Consider the following 25,000-nt stretch of genomic DNA (forward strand, 5'->3'; position numbering starts at 1 on the left):
TATATATATATATAATATATATATATAGCAAGCATATATACGAGAGTGTACCCAAAAGAAACCGGAATTTTGCAATATAATTTTATTGACTTGTTTGTACATGTTTACACTTTCATCTCTTTCTAAGTATTCTCCATTTGAAGCAATGCATCGGTACAGACGCATTTTCCACTGTTCGAAGCAGCACTGGGACTCTTGTGAAGTGATGCCTCTTAACGCCTCTGTCGTTTTATTTTTTTCACCTCTTTCACATCTGCAAATTCCATATCACCAGCTTCCGTAATCAATAACGACCTTCGAGAAAAGTTCGGGATCAACTTCCAGCCGTTTTTTCAGTTCACGACACACATTCAGACGTGACTGCTTTTGATCTTCCGTGAACAAGCGAGGTACAAATTTTGCTGCAACTCTTTTCAGTCGGAATTCCTCGCTCATAATTCGTCTGCAGGAGTTCCAAGAGTCACCAGTCATATTAACAGGTTCATCAATTGTTCGGTAACGGCCCTCTAAGATAATTTCATCAATTTTCATGATGTTTTCATTCATTCGGCAGGTCGATGGTCGCCCTGATTGAGATTGGTTTTCAAGCGACAAGTCCCAATTTCTAAAGCGTGGAAACCACTCGTAAACTTGTGTTTTGTTCATGGTAGCCTCCTTGTAAGCTATTTGAGGCATGGGAACTGTTTCGGCCACCATTTTCCCTAGCAGAAAACAGAATTCCACGGAAGCACGCTGTTCCTTCGTTTCGGCCATCGAAAAAAAAATCGACGAACTGGGGGAAAGCACTACAAAACAAAGACGCACCACGTGGTAGTAGGATTACAGTCGACGACGCCATTTGGCAGACTAATGCCTGGGGATCGCATCAAGTGGCTTCTAGCGGTGGAAGCCTGAACTACAACAGACTTGTCCGAAAGAACGTTTCCGGTTACTTTTGGGTACTCCCTCGTACATATATATATAAGTACCACATTCATCTTAATATATATTTACATTTACATATATATATGTACTTGTATTTCTATCCACACACACACACACACACACAACACACTATTGACAAATATTTCGTTGACGAAACTAGAATATTTTCTGTGTTTACTAACCTTAATCCAAGATTGAGAAATAAGGTAAATTCATATTTCTGAATATTATGCATATCAATGTAAAGATAACGTATTTGATATGAAGAAGAAACAGTTCTGTTCCGCATACATCAAAATAAATATACATATTCTACATATTTGGTATATCTAAATGTAGTACATCTTTCCTCGTTTAACACAGGGTCTCGCATAAAAAATCCCAGCCATAAAGAAATCGGTAATAAATGAATCAAATTCACACATTTATAAATGTCACTAAATAAAGATTTATTGACACCAAGACTCGTAACTTACATCAGGAAATCTTGCATCGTCACGTATTTTCTTGATAATCTCTATAATTCTCTGTGAAGATACACTTGCTTGTGTCGTTTCTTAGCATCAGACGCCTTCGTATTTATTCTGTTCACTGGCGCCATGTCAATGGGTGCACGTAAACCCGTATGAAAAAATACAGCCTCATTGCAAGGTCACATGAGCACAAGCGACATTCAGTGCATTTTGAGTAGCTAAGCATTGTGGGCGCTCGCTGGAGCGTATCTTTGTAGCCCAAGTGGAATTCTCGACTGATCACCGACCCGTGTTATCATAGATCAATCTGTGATAAACGTAACTCGATTCACAATACGTGTACCGTCACATCCCGGATCAATGACGAATGAACGAGGCTACATGTATTTCGTTTCTGTCATGTGCATATTTTTTGTCTTCATCAAGAGTTGTCAATTAAATCGACCCCAGTGTTCAAGCGGTACTTATTTTATCGACCCCCCGAAACGATGAAAGGTGAAGTCGACCTCGGTGGAATTTGAATTTAGAAAGTAAATGTTAACGCCTCTGCAAGTTTGCCGCCTTCGACCGTTTCTTAATATTAAGAGGTTATGAGTTGGCAGAATTGTTAGCAAACCGGACAAAAGGCATAATGGCCATTTCAACGTTCTGAGTTCAAATGTCGCCGAGGTCGACTTTACCTTTCGCAGTCGATAAAATAAGTACTAGTTAAGCACTGGGGTCGATTTAATCGACTTTCGCCTATCACGAAAGTGCTGGCCTTGTTCCAAAATTTGAAACCAATATTCATGATTGAAATAGGGCGGTTAGCTGGCAGAATCGAGGTCGATTTAATCGACTTTCTTCTCTCCCTAAATTGCTGGCCTTGTGTCAAAATTCGAAACGAATATTCATGATTGAAATGTTGTTTTGACATTTGATATTGTATTAATGAAATAACTCAACTACAAGTAAAACCCAATGTTTAGCCAATTTTTGTGGTGTATTTAATTTTGGTGAACCCCAGAAGGCTGTGGTGTTTAAGAAAACGATAGCAAAAGAAAGTGGGAGAAGGTTTGAGAAAGACTGGTATGGCGCAATCAAGAACGATCTGTGATGACCGCTCACCACCACCACCATCACCACCATCACCATCACCACCATCACCATCACCACCACCACCATCACCATCACCACCACCACCATCACCATCACCACCAACGGTAACAGTAGAAAGACCAACACTCTCGCCAAACCAATGCAGAAATACCAGATAAGCAAGGAAATGGTTTATCTGAAGCAATAGATCGGGTCTTTCGACTAAGTATGGACATGTTATAGCTCGGTGTGATCAAAAACTGATCAAAGCAGCAACAACAACGAGAATAATATTAACAACGACAGCACCACCACCGCTCTACGGCTACAATCCGAATTACAAAAAAACAAAAGAAAACAACGGCTATAACAACAACAATAAAAATGATGATATAAGAATATATTTGATTATGAAATACCATAAACCTAACAAACTAAAAACAAATAGTACCCCACCCAACAGCGGTGCGAAAAATACTGAAACTTAAAACACAAAGAAACGTAAAAATCAATCAGCTTCGATGAAAATTCATTGCTTGTACAAATCAGATCGATGTTAATAGGTGGGAATAATACAAATTGTTTATAATGATAGCGAAGCATACCATTGACCTAATCTTTATGCATGGATATATATACACACACATACACCCACCCATCAACGTGTGTGTGTGTGTATGGAGTGTTGTACTAATTTTATTTAAAAAATGTTCTGTACCACACACTCACACTCATATATTAATGTCCATGTGTGTGTGTGTGTGTATGTAGTATGTATGTATTATATCTATATATATATATATATATATATATATATATCTATATATATATATATATATATATATATAACTTACTTGGAAGAGATGCGTGGCGCTCAATCATATAATAATAAATAATATATATATGCATATATATACATACATATATATATATACATATATATATATATATTTATATATATATATATATATATATATATATTAATATATATATATATATATAAACATTTACGGCTATGTATTTATATATATGTGTGCGTTGTGTGTTATTATATATGTATATTTAGGTCTATGCATGTGTGAAGTTACATTTATAAATACTTATACATATTTACACTCATATGTACACGCGTGTAAGTGTATACACCTGATTGTATGTGTATGTGTGCATTTATATACAGACACACACACGCGCACACGCACGCACACACACACACACACACACACACACACACACACATATATATATATATACACATATATCTGCATGTCGTTGCATTTATAAACGTGTATATATATTTATGTATGTGTGTGTGTGTGTACTCACCCGCACGTATTTACACAGACACATAAATATATACATAGAAATGCATATATTGGCATTAGTCAGTCACACATTCAGTACTTCAATACTTCATTGTAAGCTGTTTTACCAACTTTCCCTTGAACAGATAACCCCAGGTTTCGCCCACACACAGACACACACACACGCAATTTAATATTTACACATCCATGTGTATATACACTCACCTATATACAGTGGTGTATTTAATGTGATTGTCCAATGCCTCTATACGGTTCATTAGTTACCTTTCATGTATGTCACCTGTTATTGTCCTGTCAAAATGGACGTTCATTCACGATATATTTGTATCATGGAGCGCATGTCTTGCTTTAGAAGATATATATTTTTGTAATGTATATATGTAATCGGTGTGTGCGCGTATATAAGTATGCGATGAGTGAATACATGCATTTTTGTGTGTAGTTATATATATATATATATATATATATACACATAAATAAATATACACACACACATACACACACATACATATATATAAATATACATATACATATATACACATATATATATATACATATACTCATATAGGCATATATACATATATAAAAACACACATATATATACACATGTATATATACACATATATACACACACACACATATATATATATATACATCTAATATAGATACATATAAGTATATATACATACATACATATATTTATATATATATATATGTGTGTGTGTACGTATATATGCATATATGGGGACACAAGTATATTTATATATATTATGGTATGTATACTTTTCTTACATAAGTAAAGTTCTTTGCAGACTTGAAGTTGTTCACTAGCAAATTGACAAGGCTTTTTTGTTCGTGTCAAGACAACTGCAGGTATTTGTGATTACGTGAGAGCGAGTGCGTTTGCACAAACCTGTGTGTGCAGGTGTATGTGTAGATATGCTTCGATTTATGTTAAGCGGGTGCATATCTCAGCGGATTTGACTGCGCGTTTTGTATGTACGCATGTATGTAGGCAGCTTACTGTGTGCATACGTCTATTCTAAGAAACTCAAATGAAGAGTCTGAAATCTTTATAAATCTTCAGTGTACCATTACTCGATCGGATTTGTAAGATACAATCAATTTGTTTTGTTCTTTCTTTGAAAAATCTCCAAAAATGTTATGTAAATCTGTTGTTACATAGGCCAGTATGTCTCACGTAAATTGAACGAATACAATCCTGCAGCCTCAACAGAAGAGCTCCAGGTTCCTCTTTATATCACCATAGAACCACAAATAGTCTCTTGTCCAAGAGTTTTATACGTGACATTCACATTTACCGGATGTCTGACCTTTACTGCTGTGCATGGTACTGGTTCCTTACCCGTACCGGGTGGTTGAACTCTTTTGGAGTACATAATTCTGGTTTCTTGTCCATGTCTGGTAGCTTTGGTCCCCTACCCAAACCAGATAACTGCTCATGAAACGACATCAGGTCTGTTATATATGTATGATATTCTCACCAGATTGCTGCTTTTATTGGCATGTTCCAGCGGCATTCAGTTTCTGGTATGTGTTTGGCATGGCTGGCAGTTGGGAAATATATCCAGCAGAATAAATTATAAATTGTTTGCACAACAATATCATGCCTAATGGATTAATTAGCATATTGCAGACATTTCGTTCTCGTGTGTTGGTGGCAGTGTGTGTAGCTGCTGATCATTTAGGACAGTGAACCTCAGCCAGTTTTTGCCTATGAACCATTTTGATTCCAACTTTAGTTTCCTGAACACCCACAGACATTGAATGTTTTAAAGAAATCCCATTACATTTTTGTAGTTAGATATTGGGAATACTATAAAAAAATTTGTTACAAAATTTCGTGTATCTTAGAAATGTAACCAGTTTATCTCGATAAACTTTAATAACAAAATCCTATATGGATCCCTAACCGACCGTATGGACATTTAAGGGACATATGAACCCTAAGGGCCAAACGAACCCCGATTGAGAACCACTGAAGGGGACTCTTATCTTGCTCTGTTTGCAATTGATATTTTCTATTAGAAGTTGGAGGTTTGGCGGTGATATTGTGTTATTTATGTCTTGGAGGGAGCTGGAATCTTTCACTTCTTATTTTTACTCATTAACTCGCATCCATGCTGGAGCACCATCTGAGAGGATTTAGTTAATCCAAGTGATCGTCGCCCCTACTGGGATAATTCTATTTCGGAAGTGTTTGATCATTTATATTTTTTGCAGAATCGCTAATTTATGGGGATGTGACCAAACCTACATCAAACTATAAGCGTACATACAACATTTATGTACATACACAAAAGGCTTCCGTGCAGTTTCTGCAAGCCAAATTTTCATATAAGAGCCTGGTCGGTCTAGAGTTATACTAGAAAATATCCGCGGCCTGGAACTAAACTCGAAATCATGAAGTTTGGAATTAGATTTCATTCGTGCTTGCGTTTATACACACATACACACACACACACACGCACACAGACAGACAGCTCGACCTCTCTTTTCTCCCATACACATACATAATATATACATATATATAACACTAATATAATATATATATTATATATATTATAATATATATATATATACATACATGTACATATATACATATCCAGTTACATTTAAACTATATACACACAATATGTATATATAAAGGTAATATATATCAATATCATATGTGTAATGTATATATATATAATGTATATATATATTATATATATATATATATATATATATATATATATATATACATAAATGTATATACATACAAACAAGATATCTATCTACAATTATATTTAGACTCTCTCTCTCGTTACACACGCACAGCTTGACCTCTCTTTTTTCCCTACACACAGACATACACATATGCATAATATATACATATATATATAACACTATATATATGTATACGTATACTTATCCAATTATATTTAAACTATATACACACAATATGTATATATGTATATAAAGGTATATCTATATAAAGGTATATCTATATATATATATATCATATGTGTATATGTATATATAAATATTGTATATATATATATAATGTATATATACATATATACATAAATGTATATACATATACATACAAACAAAAGATATCTATCTACAATTAAATTTAGACACTCTCTCTCTCTTGTTAGGCACACACACACACACACACACTTTAGCAATAGATAAAGTAGGGTTGTACGTTAAATCTCTGTTTACATTGGAGTCAGTGATTTCTGATTTCCAAAGTGAACATGAAAGGACGTTTATTATTCGCTTTCATCTTCACTTTGTTGAACTGAACTAACGATATGTTTTTAAAAAATTTAAAACCACACATACACACACGCACACACACCACACACACACACACACACACACACACACACACACACCACACACACACACACACACACACGCGCGCGCACACATACAAATACAGACACGTTGTCTTACAGAAAGACACATCGACTTAACACGGCGAATAATGCGAACACTGTTAGTTCATTGTATGTAAGATATATATACATGTATATATATATATATATATATTTATATATATATATTTATATATACATGTATATATATCTTACATACAATGAACTAAGTGTTCGCATTATTCGCCATGTTAAGTCGATGTATATATATATATATATATATATATATATAATATATATATATATATATATATATATATATATGTATATATATATATATATATTTATGTGTGTGTGTGTATAGATATACATATATGTATGCACTCATACATTTAATCAGATAAATATATATGTAAGAATATATAAAGTGTCTGTATGCATATATACATGCATACATATATATAGATATACATATATAGATATGTTGCGCATTCTGTGCGCGGGTGCGTGTATGCATGTGTGTGTGTGAGTGTGTGTGTGTGTGTTGTTCTCGATCACTACCGATCATGACAGCTTTTATAGTTATTTAACTGCCTCCCTCCAGGCATCTTTTTGATCAGCTACGGATGTCCATGACACCACATTTCCAAATCTCATTTTGTTTCTTTTCACATCTATGTTCCCCGTGGCTCCCATATATGTTACATTTATACAGCAGGCGAGATCGTCAGCTCTGTCTTTGCTCTTTTGATACTGATAAGTGTCTGCTGTTGACGTTGTTATTTAGCTTGAGGTCAACTCCGACCGCGTAGCCGTTTTGTCGTAGGCACTTCAACTTTTTGCTTGAAGGTATCTTGGACACTATTACTTAATGTGTCCCCTTTTCCCTAAAACGCTCTCATGTATAATTGAATGGATATTTGGTTCGGTATTTCTAGTTGATCCGGGACCCAGCCTACCAGCTACAGGAAAAAGAATTGGAACCTCATCATGCAGCCCGGTGTAGTCAACCAAGGGTTTTCACGAGAACGACCCATTGGTATGAAACCTGATGAGGGTAGAACGATGCTTGATGATGGTGGTGTTGGTGGTGGTAGTCGTTGATTGAATCAATCGCTAATGTTTTATAGTAACGATATAATAAATCTAGATCTGGCAAAGATATTGATATAGTAACGATATGAATATAATAACAATACAGATACAGCACCGATATGGATATCGTAGGATATATCGTTACTGTGAAGGCGCATGGCTCAGTAGTTAGAGCGTCGAGCTTACGATCGTGAGGTTGTGAGCTCGAATCCCGGACCGGGTTGCGTGTTGTGTTCTTGAACAAGACACTTTATTTCACGTTTCTCCAGTTAACTCAGCTGTAGAATTGAGTTGTGACATCACTGGTGCCAAGCTGTACCAGCCGTTGCCTTTCCCTTGGATAACATCGTTGGCGTGGAGAGGGGAGGCCGGTATGCATAGGCGACTGCTGGCCTTCCATAAACAATCTTGCCCAGACCTGTGCCACGGAGGGTAACTTTCTAGGTACAATCCCATGGTCTGTGTCGTGACCGAAAGGGGTCTCAGAATATCGTTACTATATCTATTGTAGATAAAGATATAATAACGATAGAGATATGATAGATCTAGATATAGTAAGTCTAGATATCATAGTATCGACTAGACCACCAGATGCTGTTATACACCGTAGGTCACAATGCGCTTGCAATTCTGTCTCAATTGCGCCATTCATTTCCATGACTAAAATTGCTTGTCTAAGTCATTTTTCAAACGTTGTGGTGTCCTTCCAGTTCGCCTTTTCCGATCTCTTGGATACCACACGGCAACTGCACGGGTCTGCCTTTTGTCTGTGAACCTTGCGACATGTCCAGCTCAGTGGAAATTGCGCATACGGTACTTTGTGACCACATCGTTTACTCCGCTCCGTTCTCGAATTATAACATTTTGAAACTGTTCTCGAAGTCTAGATATACTAACGATTACGCCGCTAGGACAATTACAGCTGCCTTCCATAGGACAGTTCCTCCCGACGACAACTACCCCTTGGGATAATTACCCCTCTTGGGGCATCTGCTTGGCCTGCGAGATTCCCAGATCTCACCGTGTGTGATTTTTTTCTTGTGGGGGTATGTAAAAGTTCGCGTTTATCTTCCACCACTACCCACGGACTTCGATGACCTTAAACATCGAATGACAGCGGCGATCAACTCAGTGGATCGTGATATGCTGATACGAGTCTGGGAGGAATTCTCTTATCGCAGGTGGTGGCCACATTGAACACTTGTAAGACAGGAAATAAAAGTTGATTGTGAGTAAATACTTGTGACTTCGCTAGAGTTTTCTATTGTTTTTGCTTATCAAAATATTGCGTAATGAAATCAGTTCATTCTTTTTGAATAACCCTGTATATCATTAGCATATGTATATCTATTGACTATATATCGTTACTGAGTCTAGGACATTTAACCACCATGGAAAATAACCCCCACAAAGGACATTTACCCTTGAGGACAACAGATGATTTAAAACTTCTTAATATGTTTGAGAGGGGGTAATTGTCTTTATGGGGTTATTATAGTCAATAGATATGCATATGGTAATGATATAGATATATCAGAAATATAGATATAGTAAGAATACAGACGTTTTTGAAAAATATATAGAATATATAGATATAATAACAAACCAAGGAATAAGCCTGAAAGTTGTCGCTGAACTCATTACAAAAAATTAGACACGAAATCTTCAGTCACGGTTTAAAGTCTTATTGAAAAGACGCAGCATATAATTGCTTATGGATTAATTGCAAAGAAAGGCAGGTTATGTGTGCCCTTATCAAAAGGAGCTCTTGGATTGGTTGTGATTTCAACTGGAGAAATAATCCACAGCTCAAAGATTATCCTCGTTCCCGGCCAAGCGTGACTCTAATGTTTAGACGGTTTCTGATTCTACTGAAGGTACCAATAAAAGCCCAGTGAGTTCTAGGTGTCTGAGATGAGTTCCATATACGTTAAATCCCTACAAATAGATACGTCTAAATACAATGAGATATTGTTACATTTGGAACGCCATCAATGTTAGGTTTACTCAGCCACGTGCTGAGTATCACGGTGCTAAACATAGCAAGTATTTGCTTGGCGCGGGAAATGATAAATTATTGATATTCAGCATATCTATAACTAGGTATGTCTAAATAGTCATGGCTGGAATACCCTCGATTATATTTCTGCTTAATCACGTGCTAAACAACAACAACTAATACTACTACTATTACTAACATAATAATAATAAATATTTCTTTGTTGTTGCCAGATAATGAAATCAACCAACCAGCCAATCGGACAACTCAAAAACTGAACGAAACAACCAAAATATGCTAAATGTTCTCTCTGACTAAATCTTGTCTATTATGGACAGCCATTATACATGGAGACCATTCTCGTTAGTAAGAACTGCCAGAATTTATTGCTGTTGCCAACATCATCACTGTTAAAACTATTGATTCCACCTTATTATTATTGGACTGACAATAATAATGTAAAATTTTCGCTGATGTTTATAATAGATAGGGCGTTTTGTAAGGCAAATATATACAAATTTACACATGTATACATACTGATAGACTCTCCCTCTCTCTCTCTCTTACACACACATACGTATGTGTGTGTGTAAGTGTGAGTGCATATATATAATATATATATATATATATATATATATATGACATGTGACAATTATTCGGGTGCTATAATAAAACTCAAGGTTTCAGATGTCGTGGCGGAAGTCTGCTCCGGCATGTCGTCAGTTATCAAAACAAACTTAATGACTAACGAGATGCCGGAGCAGATTCCGCCCCGACATCCGAAACTCTGAGTTTTATTATGGCAACCGACTAATTGTGACATATGATATTATAGATAGATGCCTCTATTTACATAATATCGAGTTCTCATTGTTTCTTTTGTTGTCATACTATTACTATTAATATATATATATATATATATATATATATATATATACATATATATATATAGTTAATCCAAACAAGAAAGCACAAAAAAACACAAAAAACGCGAGGACGTGGAACAAATATAGTATTATTGGACGCTCAGGAAAGAAGGTAAGAAGGAGGGTTTAACGTTTCGAGCGGAGCTCTTCGTCGGAAACATAGGAGTAGGAAAGATCCAGAGAAGGGAAGACAGAGGAAAAAAATCGCCAACGGTACACACGCGATCACATTTTATATATATATATATATATATGGTTAATGAAAGGCGAACGGGAACGTGATGTCTTTGCAGCTTTTTTAATAAAGCATATTATTCTACTTCCGGTATTCAAGTACTATTTTTTCCACCTTGTTTCACATTTATGTGCTTACTTCAGTATATATATGTATATATATATATATATATATATATAATATATATATATATATATATAATATATATATATATATATATATATATATATATATATATATGTATATGTGTGTGTGTGTGTGTGTGTGTGTGTGTGTATCATATTTTCTATATTTTCCAAGTCTTTTACTTCTACCAATATAAAACCCGTTTAAGTAGTGTTGTTTTACTTCTGGAATGCACATCTCCCTATCTCCTGCATTGCAATTCATATTCACACATATTCATATTTCAATACACAGTTTGTAATATAGATAAAGAATGAGGACCAATTTTAGAAATATTCGGGTCATTATTTAGGAATTAATTACGGGTAAAAGGCTGAAAGTAGTAAATTAATTGATATCAATATTTAATTATTACACTATTACACCACCATCGCTCCCATCACTACTACTACCACTACTACTACTACTACTACTTCTACTACTACTACTACTACTACTACTGCTGCTGCTGCTTCTGCTGCTGCTGCTGCTGCTGTTGCAGGCGCATGACTTAGTGATTAGGGCATTTTGTTCAAGATGGTAAGGTTGTGATTTCGATTCCTGGTGGCGTGTTGTGTCCTTAAGCAAGACACTTGATTTCACGTTGCTCCACATCACTCACCTAGCAAAAATAAGTTTTTACCTGTAATTCAAAGGGCCAGCGATGACACATTCTGTGTCACGCTGAATCTCCCCGAGAAATGCGTTAAAGTTATGGTTGTCTTTGAAGCATTCAACCACTTGTCCGTTAATTTACAAATCTAGCTGTTCCGTTGATTGAATCAACTTGAACACACCCCGTCGCAACCGACGGAGTGCCAGTTGATACTAGTACTACTACTACAACACAACTACTACTACTACTACTACTACTACTACTACTACTACTACTACTTTTAGAACCTGGCAACAACTACAGCAGCAAAATAACAATATCAATTGCAAGAAATATAACACAACGCAAAAGCAAGAATAATACGATAATAATAATAATAATAATACTAATAATAATAATAATAATAATAATTAATAATAATAATAATAATAATAATAATAATAATAATAATAATAATAATAATAAACATCGTCGCTACAAAAAACAACAATAAAGACAGAAGCCGTTTCAAAAGCAAAAACAACAGCAGAAATAAAACTAACAACAAAAACAATAACACAAATAACAAGAAGACAACGGCAAAACGATTAATGATGCAAAATAAATAAATAAATAAATAAATAAATAAATAAATAATATGCTTATTAATAACAACAACATTATCATCCTCATTATCAACAACAACATTATTAATGCCAACTGTAACAAAAACGAATGAGTAATTGCACCGACAACAACAATAACAACTGCAAGTACAAATCTACACGAAATGAGAAAAAATTCTGTCTATTAGAAATGGCCAACTTGCTTCAGTCATTAATAAATACACATAATGTTATAATTATCAACATACACTTCTCGCTTTCTCTAACGCATATACACATATGTAGGCTCAAGCGTGGCCGTAACAAGCTTGCCTCCCAACCACATGATTTTCGGTTCAGTCCCACTGCGTGGTATCTTGCGCGAGTGTCTTTTGCAATAGCCCCAGTCTGACCAAAGTCATGGCAGTGGAATTGGGAGATGGAATCTGCAAGAAGCGTGTCGTATATACATATATATATATATATATATATGTATATATATATATATATATATATATATATATATATATATTATTATATATATATATATATATATATATATATATATATATATATATATATATATATATATATATATACATTATACATATATATATATAAATTTTAAATTTGTTTACAGGAATCGTTATAAATATGCAAATAAAACGCCTACTTCATTATGCTGGCCACCATCTAAGGATGCTGATTGGTGAACCAATAGAAACGCATGTAGTGATGCATTAAATATTTATAAATTCCATCCAAGGATTATTGTTATTATTACCACACACACACACACACACACACACACACACATAAATGTAACTGGTGTTGATATGTTTATCCCCTCAAATTAGCGGTTCGTCAAAAGGGTCAACAGAACAAGTTGAAGGTTTAGAAACAGAAAGAAATGGAGTCGATTCGTTCGGCTAAAATTCTACAAGGTTGAGCCCCAGCACAGCATATCCGCAGAGTAATGACGGAAGCCAGTAAAAGACACACACACATGCACATGCGCGCGCACACACACACCACACACACAAATCATGTACACACACAAAATGGTGGATATTACGGCAATTTAACGAAAGATGATTCACTTATTCATTTCACAAAATTGTTTCCCCTCGCATTGAAATGGAGGTGATTTAAGCATATTTTCATTTCATTTATGCAAATTGCTTCGGTCATGAATCTGCTTCGCTCTTTTTTGTATGTCTAAGTTTTCGTTCAGTTGGAAATAAAGTAAAACAATGCTTTGGTGATGACGACTGCTCTTTGTCATTCTCTGTGGACAACCAAACGGACTTCTTCTTAATGTCAGGTAAATTTTGGAGAATGTCCTGATATTCGCACGATAAAATATATTCCATCTTTCGATCTTTGTCTAGAAATTGAAGGAGAGTAGATTTGCCAATCGTCTGGTCCATTTCTCATGGATGATACTGTTTTCATGGTGTCTGGCAGTTTGTTTTGTTCCGTAATAAAAGATCTTCTCTTTCTCTACTTGCCGATCCACCTGTTGTTTGTATATCTGCATACTGAATATATTAGAGCACTGTAACGGAATGCAATAAGGTATTTCCTTGGGGATCTTTTGCGGTTGGGCATCGAAATGAACTCGAAACATCATGCCGAAATGCATCAATAAATTAACATTAATATTTTTTTCACCTTTGTTACAATCATCTGAAATGGAACTGTCAAAGCGCGATATCCGAACAATTCAACTTCAAAAAAGGACGTAAAGCAATTGAAACTGCTCGCGATATCAACGAAACATTTGGTGAGGAAATGACTAGTAGTGGTCATTTCGAAAATGGTTTAAATGATTTCGCAGTGGAGACCTGGGCCTTGAAGATCGTGAGCGTATTGGACGCCCATCTGTCATCGATGACGGTCAATTAAAGACCGTCATTGAGAAAGATACACGTAAAACCACCCGAGAACTGGCAAATGAACTTCAAGTTAGACAGAAAACTGCCTACAACCATTTGCATGCTATCGGAAAATCAAAAAGGCTCGACAAATGGGTACCGCATGATTTGAATGAAAATCAGAAAATGCGCAGATATGAAATTTGCTCGTCGCCTCTTCTCCGTAACCAGACCGACTCATTGCTTGACCGTATTGTAACTTGCGATGAAAAGTGGATTCTATACCACAATAAAAAACGTTCTTTGTAGTAGTTGGACCAAAATGAAGCTCCGAAAACCTCTAAACTCGAGCTTTTCAAAAAGAAGGTTATGGTGACTGTTTGGTGGTGTACTGCTGGACTCATCCACTATAACTTCTTGAAACTCGGAAAAAAACCTTAACTACAGAAACAATATGAAATTGCCAAAATGAACGAAAAGCTGCTACTCCTCCGTCCCGTACAGGTCAGCAGAAGAGGGCCAATCATTCGTCATGACAATGCTCGACCACACGTTTCACTAATGACGCTCCAGAAGTTGAGGGAATTTGGCTACGAAGTTCTTCCCCACCCAGCTTGTTCCCCAGACCTTTCTCCTACTGACTACCACTTTTGCAAGCACCTTGATGGTTTCTTGTGAAAGAAGGAGTTCAGAAATCAAACTGATGCTGAAAGTGCGTTCAAAGAGTTCATCAGCTCCAGAACTCCAGATTTTTATGTTACCAGAGTAAACAAACTTGTAACTCATTGGCAAAAATGTGTTGATTGCAATGGTGCTTACTTTGATGAATAAAATGTCCGCATTGTTGAGATATATTGTGTCGAATTTCATGCTTCAAAAGGTTGCTTACTTTTTACTCCGCCTGATTTAAGTATGGATTTGTTCATAGTTTACAAACGGAAAGAGCTGAATCTTCCACAAGCCTGCATTGACACACACGCACACACCACCACGCTTATACTGACATGATCAACAAAATATCGTGAAACTCGGAAGAGCAACATTGAGTCATTTCAGCATCATGATAATTATTTACATTTTATTTGGTCAATGAGTATTTGTATAGGAATTGTGTGATTGTATGTGCGTATATATATATATATATATATATATATATATATATATATACATACACGCACGTTCACAAGCACATATCCACGTGAATGAGTTATAAAATATATAGTTCATAAACTATACAATATATACATACATGCATATATATATATATATATATATATATTATATATATATATATATATATATATATATATATATATATAATATATATATATATATATATATATATATTCACACTGTCACGGGCATCACTCACATATAGACGCATCTATGTTTACCCCTGCACACACACATAATTGTATAGCATATATGCACGCATCGATAGCAACTAAATAGTTTACATAAAATTTTCCGTTGAATGCAGTGCAATTAAGCAAAAGATTGGTTAAGTTGAAATATTTTGTCAAAATATTCTGTTACAATAACGCACTAATTAGGTTTTTGAGATGACCGCACTTTCAATAAACTCTTAAAGCCTTACTATTTACAAAAATGTCATATACGCATTTATCTGAGTTGTTGTTGCTTTTATTATTATTATTATTATTATTATTATTATTATTTTATTATTATTATTATTATTATTATTAAGGGAGTAAGCTAGTGGGGTTGTTAAAGCGTCGGAAAAAATCCTTTAAGGTATTTATCTCTACCGACTCTTTATATTCTGAGTTCAAATTCTGCCGAGGTCGATTTTGCTTTCCATCATTATGGGATCGCTAAAATAAGTACCAGTTGTATACTGGGGTTGATCTAATCGACTGGCCCTTCCCCCAAATTTCAGGCCTTGTGCCTATAGTAGAAAGGATTATTATTATTATTATTATTATTATTATTATTATTGTTGTTGTTGTTGTTGTTGTTGTTGTTTTTGTTGTTGTTGTTGTTGTTGTTGTTGTTATTATTATAGTTTTGTCTTCCCAGAACTGCCGAGAAATGGACAGTTTGGTAAAAACTACGTCCAATGTGTGTGTCACAATTTATTTTCCATAGATCTGAGTGTGACGTAGAGGAGATGAACACCAAAGAAGAAACGAGGCGATAGATGGAGTTGTGAAGGTGCATGTCCTATCATATGAGAGATACGTAATACAATGAACAGGGCAAAGACATCGGTAGAAAGATTACATCTTGACTGATAGCAAGTGATAAGCGTAGAGAGAACGTGAAACAATACATGGTCAGAAGTTGTGGCGGCTGCATGAATATGTAAATCCTGATAATCCCCCCAAAACTGTAAAGCTACTCCTGAACAGAGGCTTATTGTGGCTTCAGAAAGAAATTATAAAAAAAACAATGGTTCAGTTGGTGGTACAGCATATAGAAACCAGTTTCTATATATGTGAAGGCTACTGTGATTTAAGTCTTCCTTCTAAAGGAGTTGGAACAGCAGATCGCAAAAAACTGGTTTCCAAAATGTTTCTGGTCGCAGGTCCAAGTGTTATGGAAAAGTCACTTCGACTTCAGGAAGTAACGGAGATTGAGAGGTCTCCCTGTTGATCTAACTGTCGTCTTGCAACGATAAGGCGAGGAAGGGTCTTGCAAAGTATTGTAAAATGTCTAGGACAGCCAAAAACGAGAGAAAATATGACTAAACAGAAGAGAAAACACAACTTGGGACTAAACAGCAGCATGACACCCTAGGGAAGACCCATCTCTTCCTGTGATGGGATGAAACATGGACAATAAAGGAAAGACAATTAAAAAAACCATTTGAAAGAGAAGAACGGTAGGTGAGAGGACAAAGGATGAGTTTGAGGAAAACTTAAGTCAACAACAAGCGATTAGTTTATCAAGAAGCTCATGCGAACTTGTCAGGGGTTGAGACAAAATTTGAGCTTTGTTTAACATCAAGAACATTCACGGGCATTTTCAAGGGTGCAGGGTTCCACTACTTGGAGCAATAGGAAGTCAGTCTTCTGTGATATCGTGAACTAGCGCCAGTGAAGTCTTTCTACTCGAATGTGGTTGTTTTGATTGCTTTTATTTATATCTATTTATATTTACATTTTTTTAATGTAAATTGCTTCTATTTCTTTACTGATTTTTTACCATACGGACGTGGTGTGGGCAGCAGTGGTTGTGGTAGTGGCGGGGTAATGGGTTTTGTGTACGGCAATGATGCAACGAGTAACCATTATTTTCCCGAAATACTTGCCGTAATGTGGAACCACGCAAAGTGAAATGCCTTCTCTTTAACACGAAATTTTATGTTGCAGAAATTCTACGTTACGGTAAAATGTTCAAATTCGCTCTTGTGTTTCAAAATCTGTCCATCTCTTTTAGCTAGGTTCTGAGATTTCTTAATCATAACGGTAAGCAAATGATTTTACGATGTTTATCCATTTTGTGTTCCACGATCATAGCAAGTCTCCTTCCTTCATCAATATGGTCAAACTCTATTGAGAAACTTCATAAAATCTTGAAATTATTATGTTTTATGACAATATCTGATACGTGTTCAGACCATTTACTTCTATTTCAAATCCTCAAAGTTGGTTAACTTCTCAATTTACCTTTTATCGATACACAGTCGCCTGTCTTTTGCATGGTAGCTATTTGTATTGTCATCCGTGATTCAAGAGGACCTCAGAAGGTGAAAGCAGAAGTAGTGGTAACAGTAGTAGCCTCAACAACATAAACGATAACGCTCCCTAATCATTTCCAAACACAAATACAAATAATAAATTCATATATAAACAAAATAAACAATGGAAAAATCAAACGAACAGAACTTAGTTTCAGTCAATAAAGCTGAAAAAGAATGTTAATTAATTTAAAACATTAGTTAAAGGAAAGCATTAATTAAGATGAATATAAAATTTAAAAAACAAATAACAAAACAACCAAATCTATTTGAACAGTACAAATAGAAACAACACACAAACAACATGTACATTTCTCCTTTGCAAGCGTTGTGAGTCAAAAGGAGGTTTTGATATGAACCACTCGACAAAACGGTGAAGATGTGAACAAGGATTGACGTGAGAGGCAGTGCATCCTCGTTCGAGGAATTTACCCAGGATACAGTGAAGAGAAATGCGTTATATATGCAAATTGTTCAATCCGATTTAGTGAAATAGTAATAGTGCATTTACAAGTAGTGTCTCCTAGGATGGCTAAAATGGTTATTTGGTGTCTAACACTGTACTGGAATCACTCTGTCCGAACCCTCTAATTTCTGTTCGATAAAGTGCTACATACTTTTTTATAGATTTATTGCCAAACACTGTAAAACCCACAAGACACGATTCCCACCCACACATTAATGATATATATATATATATAATATATATATTATATATATATATATATATATAATATATATATGAGTACGATACAAGTATGGGAGTGCGTGTATATATATATATATATATATATTATATAATATATTATATATAATATATACATATGTGTGTGTGTGTGGGAGGGGTTATCTGTATTTTCTCCTCTTCAGCTTTTCTCACCCGCTCCCTTCCTTTCTGTCCCCTTCAGTGTATTTTAGTTATTAATCGAAATGATAGATGCAGTGAGAAACGGCAGGAAATTATAAAATATACCACCACGCACGCTACACGCACTCTCACATCCTTTCACTCACACACTCACACACACACTCACTCACACACACACACACACACACACACACACACACACACCACACAAACCACACACAACACACACACACACACACACGCTCTCTCTTTTCCCCTCTCTTTCTCGATCTCTCTTTCTCCCCTTTCTCACATACTCGCTTTCTCTCACTTTCACACACACATACACACTCTTTCTTCTCTCTCTCCCACACACTCACTCTCCTCCCCTCACTCTCCCACACGCACACTCTCTCTGCCTCCTCTCACTCTTCCTCTCTGTCTCCTCTCTCCTTGTTCTCTCTCTCTCTCAGATACACCTTCTCCCCTCTCGTTCTCTTCCTTTCTCTCTCTCACTCACACACACATTCTTTCCTCACTTGTTCTCTTCCTCTCTTTCTCGCACACACTCTCTCTTCTCTCTTCCTTTTTCACTTTTACACATGCAACCTCTCCCACCACCATATATATATATATATATATATATATAATATTATATATATATATATATATATATATATACATCTGTGAGTTATAATTAGTAGGCTATAAAAAAAAAATTACACTGGTTAAGTGCACTCTTGTGATGAGTATTACTAAAAAGAAGACATGTGACGTATTAGTTTCTCAAACGGATTAGTGAAGCTGTTTGTGTTTTCATGACGTTCAACAATTTACTCACCTCTGGCGATTCGTTTGGAAACTGAAACAATATAAATCAAATCATATACATACCTCATTTAGCATCTATTTTCTTATACACCTCAATATTACACGGTGTATAAATTATTGTGTACAATCTGTAGCAAGCATGTGGGTGTGTGTACGCGCGTTTGTATTTTTATGTGCTTGTTTAAGCACTTGCTTGTGAAAACAGTGTGAAAACAGCTCTTGTACGTGTGTACTTGTACATACATGTGTACATGTAGTTACGTGTGCATGTATGTTTTTGTGAGCTTTACATCAACACGCTCTTTATCTGTGCATGTTTTTATGTGTGTGCCATTTATATATATAATTATGTGTGTGCGTATGTTTCTCTTCGTGTGCGCGCGCCTCTTAGTGTACGTGTATATTTAGATGTTTGTTCGATATTTTTATATGTAGGCATGTGTGTGTGTATGTGTGTGTTTGTGCACGTGAGTGTAAATGTATATTTTTGTATGCATATTTCTGTATGCTTGTATTTACATATTTCTATATGCTCATGAATTCATGTGTGAGCCTGTTTATAGACTTGAAATGAAAGAAATCTCGAACGCTGGAGAATGACCGAGAAAACAGATTAGAGAATCTAGTAATATATAATTATAGACGGAAATAAAAGTGGCCAGCGGGCCGCCATCGAGATTCGAACTCTGTATCGCAAAAAGAAAAGCGATTCTGTTCCCTGTACCTGCTTGCTGGCCACATTCCCCCCCCCCCCCACCCCGGTTACATGGGTATTTGACTCGATTTCACAGCTATCCTCCTGCGATCAAGATTTCTTTCATTCCATGAAATACGAATTCATTCGGGCGCTTCAATGTTTCTTCATTATATAAAGGCATGGCTGTGTGGTAAGAAGCTTGCTTCTCAATCACATGCTTCTGGGTTCAGTTCCACTGCATGGCACCTTGGGCATGTGTCTTCTACTAAAGCCTCGGGCCGACCAAAGCCTTTTGAGTGGATTTGGTCGACAGAAACTGAAAGAAGCCCGTCGTGTATATATATATATATATATATATACAAGTAACATTTGTAGCCACTTTAACATGGCTGTCAGTTCGAGCAGACTCTATCGCGATTTTTTTAACCCCAAGAGAACATATCTTGCTGGTTAACGATGCACAGCTACATCCCATAAAACTGCGAGCAGAAGAGAGGATCCCTACCATCTCTAGCGACATATATATATATATATATATATATATATATATATATATATAATATATATATATATATATATATATATATATATATGTGGGTTATGTATATATGTGTTGTATGTTGTGTGTGTGTTGTGTGTTTGTGTGTGTGTGTGTGTATGTGTGTCTGTGTATGTCTTTGTGTCTGTGTTTGTCTTCCCACCATCGCTTGATAACCAATGTTGGTCTGTTTACGTCCCCGTAACTTAGCGGTTCGGCAAAAGAGCCCGATAAAATAAGCACTAGGCTTACAAAGTCCTGGGATCGATTTCTTCGACTAAGAACCTTTAGAGCGGTGCTCCAGCATCGCCGCAGTCAAATGACTGAAACGTAGAGGAAAAAAAGAACATATATACATACATACAGATAAATATATATATGTGATTGTGTTGTCGAGCAACATATTCCTGATTATGGCACGTAGACAGTCAGACTGTAAGAGCCGAGTTTATTGCTAAGAGCAACAATCGGCGCGAAACCTTCTGACCGGTTATACGCCATGGCTATTTCGTTCGACAGTACAAAAGTATAAACCAAGCTCTTTTAGAATGTGCGCTTTCACCCTGACCTATGGACAACAAAGCGATTATATATATATATATTATATATTATATATATTAATATATATATATATATATATATACACACATATATATTTGCTTGTATAAACGGATGAATGTATCCAACATTGTCATAATTATACGTAAGTATTATTAATCGTGTTACCTTGGCACTGTTCCTGACGAAGGCAAGAAATGTATAGAAAGGTGTCCGCTCGTAATCCAATGGTTGTCTGAGACGGATGCTGCCACTGAAAGAGGAAAACAAAGACATATCTTTTATAAAGAGTTCACCAAAAGCCCTACCCACTCTTTCATCTTCTGTAGTGAATGAATGTGCTTATATTGTTGTTTCCCTGACACTCAAATTTATTAGCTCTTCTGATTCACACACACACACACACACACATACACACACACACACATACACACACACGTACATACATTAGAAATATAAACAAAATTTATACGCATAAATACCTACTTATATACAGATAGATGTATATTCACATACATACACACGCATACACACACACACACATATATATATACAGACATATATATATCGATACACATGTATATATACATACATATTTATGTATACATACATGTGAAGGTATATATATACATACACAAGTACATATATATATATATATATATATATATATATATATATATACATATGTATTCATACATATTTACATATATTTATATATATATATACAGACGATATTCTCACGCGCACACGCGCACACACACACATACATACACACATACGCACATACAAATAACATACACACATACACATATCTATCTTGATTGATTGATAAAAAAGAGAGAAAGTTTGTTTGGTGAGTGCGTATATAATAAAAAACGTCGTTCCATTGGTATTCCAAGATACATTTGGGATACGGCTATGATATCTTAGAAGATTTGTTCAAAATTATAGCTTTAGAACTTTGCTAAGACATAATAATTTAGTCTACAATACGAGATGGCGCCTTTAAGACTAACCAATATTTGTACACAATTTATCACAATCAGTTATCTATCTTAGGAAACCATTTTAAAGAACCGTTAAAGAAACCGCACCGAACTCATTTCTATATGTCAACATATTGCTAAATACTTTTTAGATATCATAATGTTAGACGGCCAATTGTATTCTGCAAGTTTTCTTTTCAAAAATTTTCTATTTTCTTAAATAAACTATTAACGGCGAGTAACGTACCTCTTATAAATAGCTATTCTGCTTTCCCCCGTATAATTGCATAGAGATGTATCGTTACATATATCTATATATATATAAAAGGGTTAACTTCTGCTTTGTAATAAGTTTGTTTACGAAAAATCATGTTTAAAAATAATTTACATATGAATTATAATTAAACTGTTTAAACGCCGCATACATTCACATCCACCATATGTGCACATAATATAATTTGTTAGCTTTGTAACCAATGAATATTTAACTAAAACAGAATATGTTTCTAATACTAACTATGACATGTTTATTTGTGAAAGAAGAACAATAGAACTCGTCCCGTTTTACCTGATCAATTTGTGATGAGGAAACGGGAGTATATAGTGTGAATAACTACTATTCAGCTATGGATGTATATAAATATACATGCCAACATATATATGTATACTCAGAGAACACCCATATATATGCATACATATACGTACCTACACGCAAACACACACACATGTATACACACATAGCATACATACATATACATATACTCATATGTACCAGTATACGTATGAAGATACATGAACATACATAAACACATGCGTAAATGTGTGTATTCGTGTGTTAGCATTTGTATGTCATTATCTCCCTGACTCTATGTATGCGTTTATGATAGTGTGTGTGTGTGTGTGTGTTAAGTCTTCCCGTGTGTGCGCCTGTGTTCGCGCGTGTTTTATGTCAGCTTGCAGTCCTTCGTTTGTTTTATTGTCAATAAAGAAAACACGTGACTTCAATGACACTTTAAATAACCCCAAGAATTGATAATTGATAATTGAATTTTTAGGAAAAGAATGACCTGGAATCGATTCGTATCATAGCAACCACTGTGAAACACACGCACACATATCTGCACCTATACATACATATATACATACATACATACATACACACACACACACACATATATATATATATATATAATATATATATACACGCACACACACACAAATATATATATATATATATATATATATATATATACATGTGTTTATATATATATACAAACATACATGTATGATATATATGTATATATATATGCATATTTATATATAATTTTATGAACTCTTTTATATACATACAACGCATTTATATATATATATGTGTGTGTGTGTGTGTGTGTGTATGTGTGTGTCTGTGTGTGTGTATGCACATATGTATATATATGTATGTATATTTTATGTACACACATGTATTTTCATACACACACATCCCTATCTGCCTGTCTCTCTGTCTATCTGTGCGCGCGCAAGTATGTGCCTCCATGTGGAAGTGTAAACATGACGGTTCTACAATAAAAAGATCAGGCGATGTTATCTATGAGCAGTTCGACAGACACCGATGTACATCCAACCACACACACACACACATTGCACAGAAAGAAAGTACTATGTCTTAGACATTGAAATTCAATTGTTATCTGAAGAAATAATGGTTGTTCCCTTGATGTATGGCACTGTGTTGGCCGTCGGTTATGGCGGCGGCGGTTACAGATGTTGTCAAGGTGTTGGTGGTGGCGTGCTGGTTGTAGTGGTGTCGATGGTGGGGGATCGTTGTTAGAGTGGTGGGGGTGGCAGTGGTTGTGGTAGTGGTGGGGTAATGGGTTTTGTGTATGGCAATGATGTAACGAGTAACCATTATTTTCACGATGATGGTTATGATGCCGTTTTGTATGCGTGATCGTAAAAATTATGACGGTGGTAGTATGATGGTGATAGTAATTACAGCTATGACTCTGCTGTTGACTACGATGGTATGGTTGTAGTTGGTAGTAGTTTTGACGGTAGTTGCGATGGTGTTATAGGCAATAGTGGTTTGGTGAGGTTGTTATTGTATTGGTTATGAGTCTCACTGGTGAAAGTGGTATGTGATGGTATGGTAGTGGTT

General features: G+C 35.4%; 1 protein-coding gene across 1 annotated transcript in view; it reads right to left on the reverse strand.

Moving 5' to 3' along the window:
• Positions 1-8,962: 8,962 nt before the first annotated feature.
• LOC115222357 (cadherin EGF LAG seven-pass G-type receptor 1) overlaps positions 8,963-25,000 on the reverse strand; it is a 755,088-nt gene continuing 739,050 nt past the window's right edge. The window contains exons 14-16 of the mRNA XM_029792554.2: positions 22,028-22,112; positions 20,077-20,097; positions 8,963-9,010 (exon numbers count right to left, since the gene is read on the reverse strand). Coding sequence (XP_029648414.2) covers positions 8,963-9,010; positions 20,077-20,097; positions 22,028-22,112 — 154 coding nt within the window. The remainder of the gene's footprint in view (positions 9,011-20,076; positions 20,098-22,027; positions 22,113-25,000) is intronic.

Source organism: Octopus sinensis, linkage group LG19, assembly GCF_006345805.1.
Source record: "Octopus sinensis linkage group LG19, ASM634580v1, whole genome shotgun sequence".
Classification (NCBI taxonomy): Eukaryota; Metazoa; Mollusca; class Cephalopoda; order Octopoda; family Octopodidae; genus Octopus; species Octopus sinensis.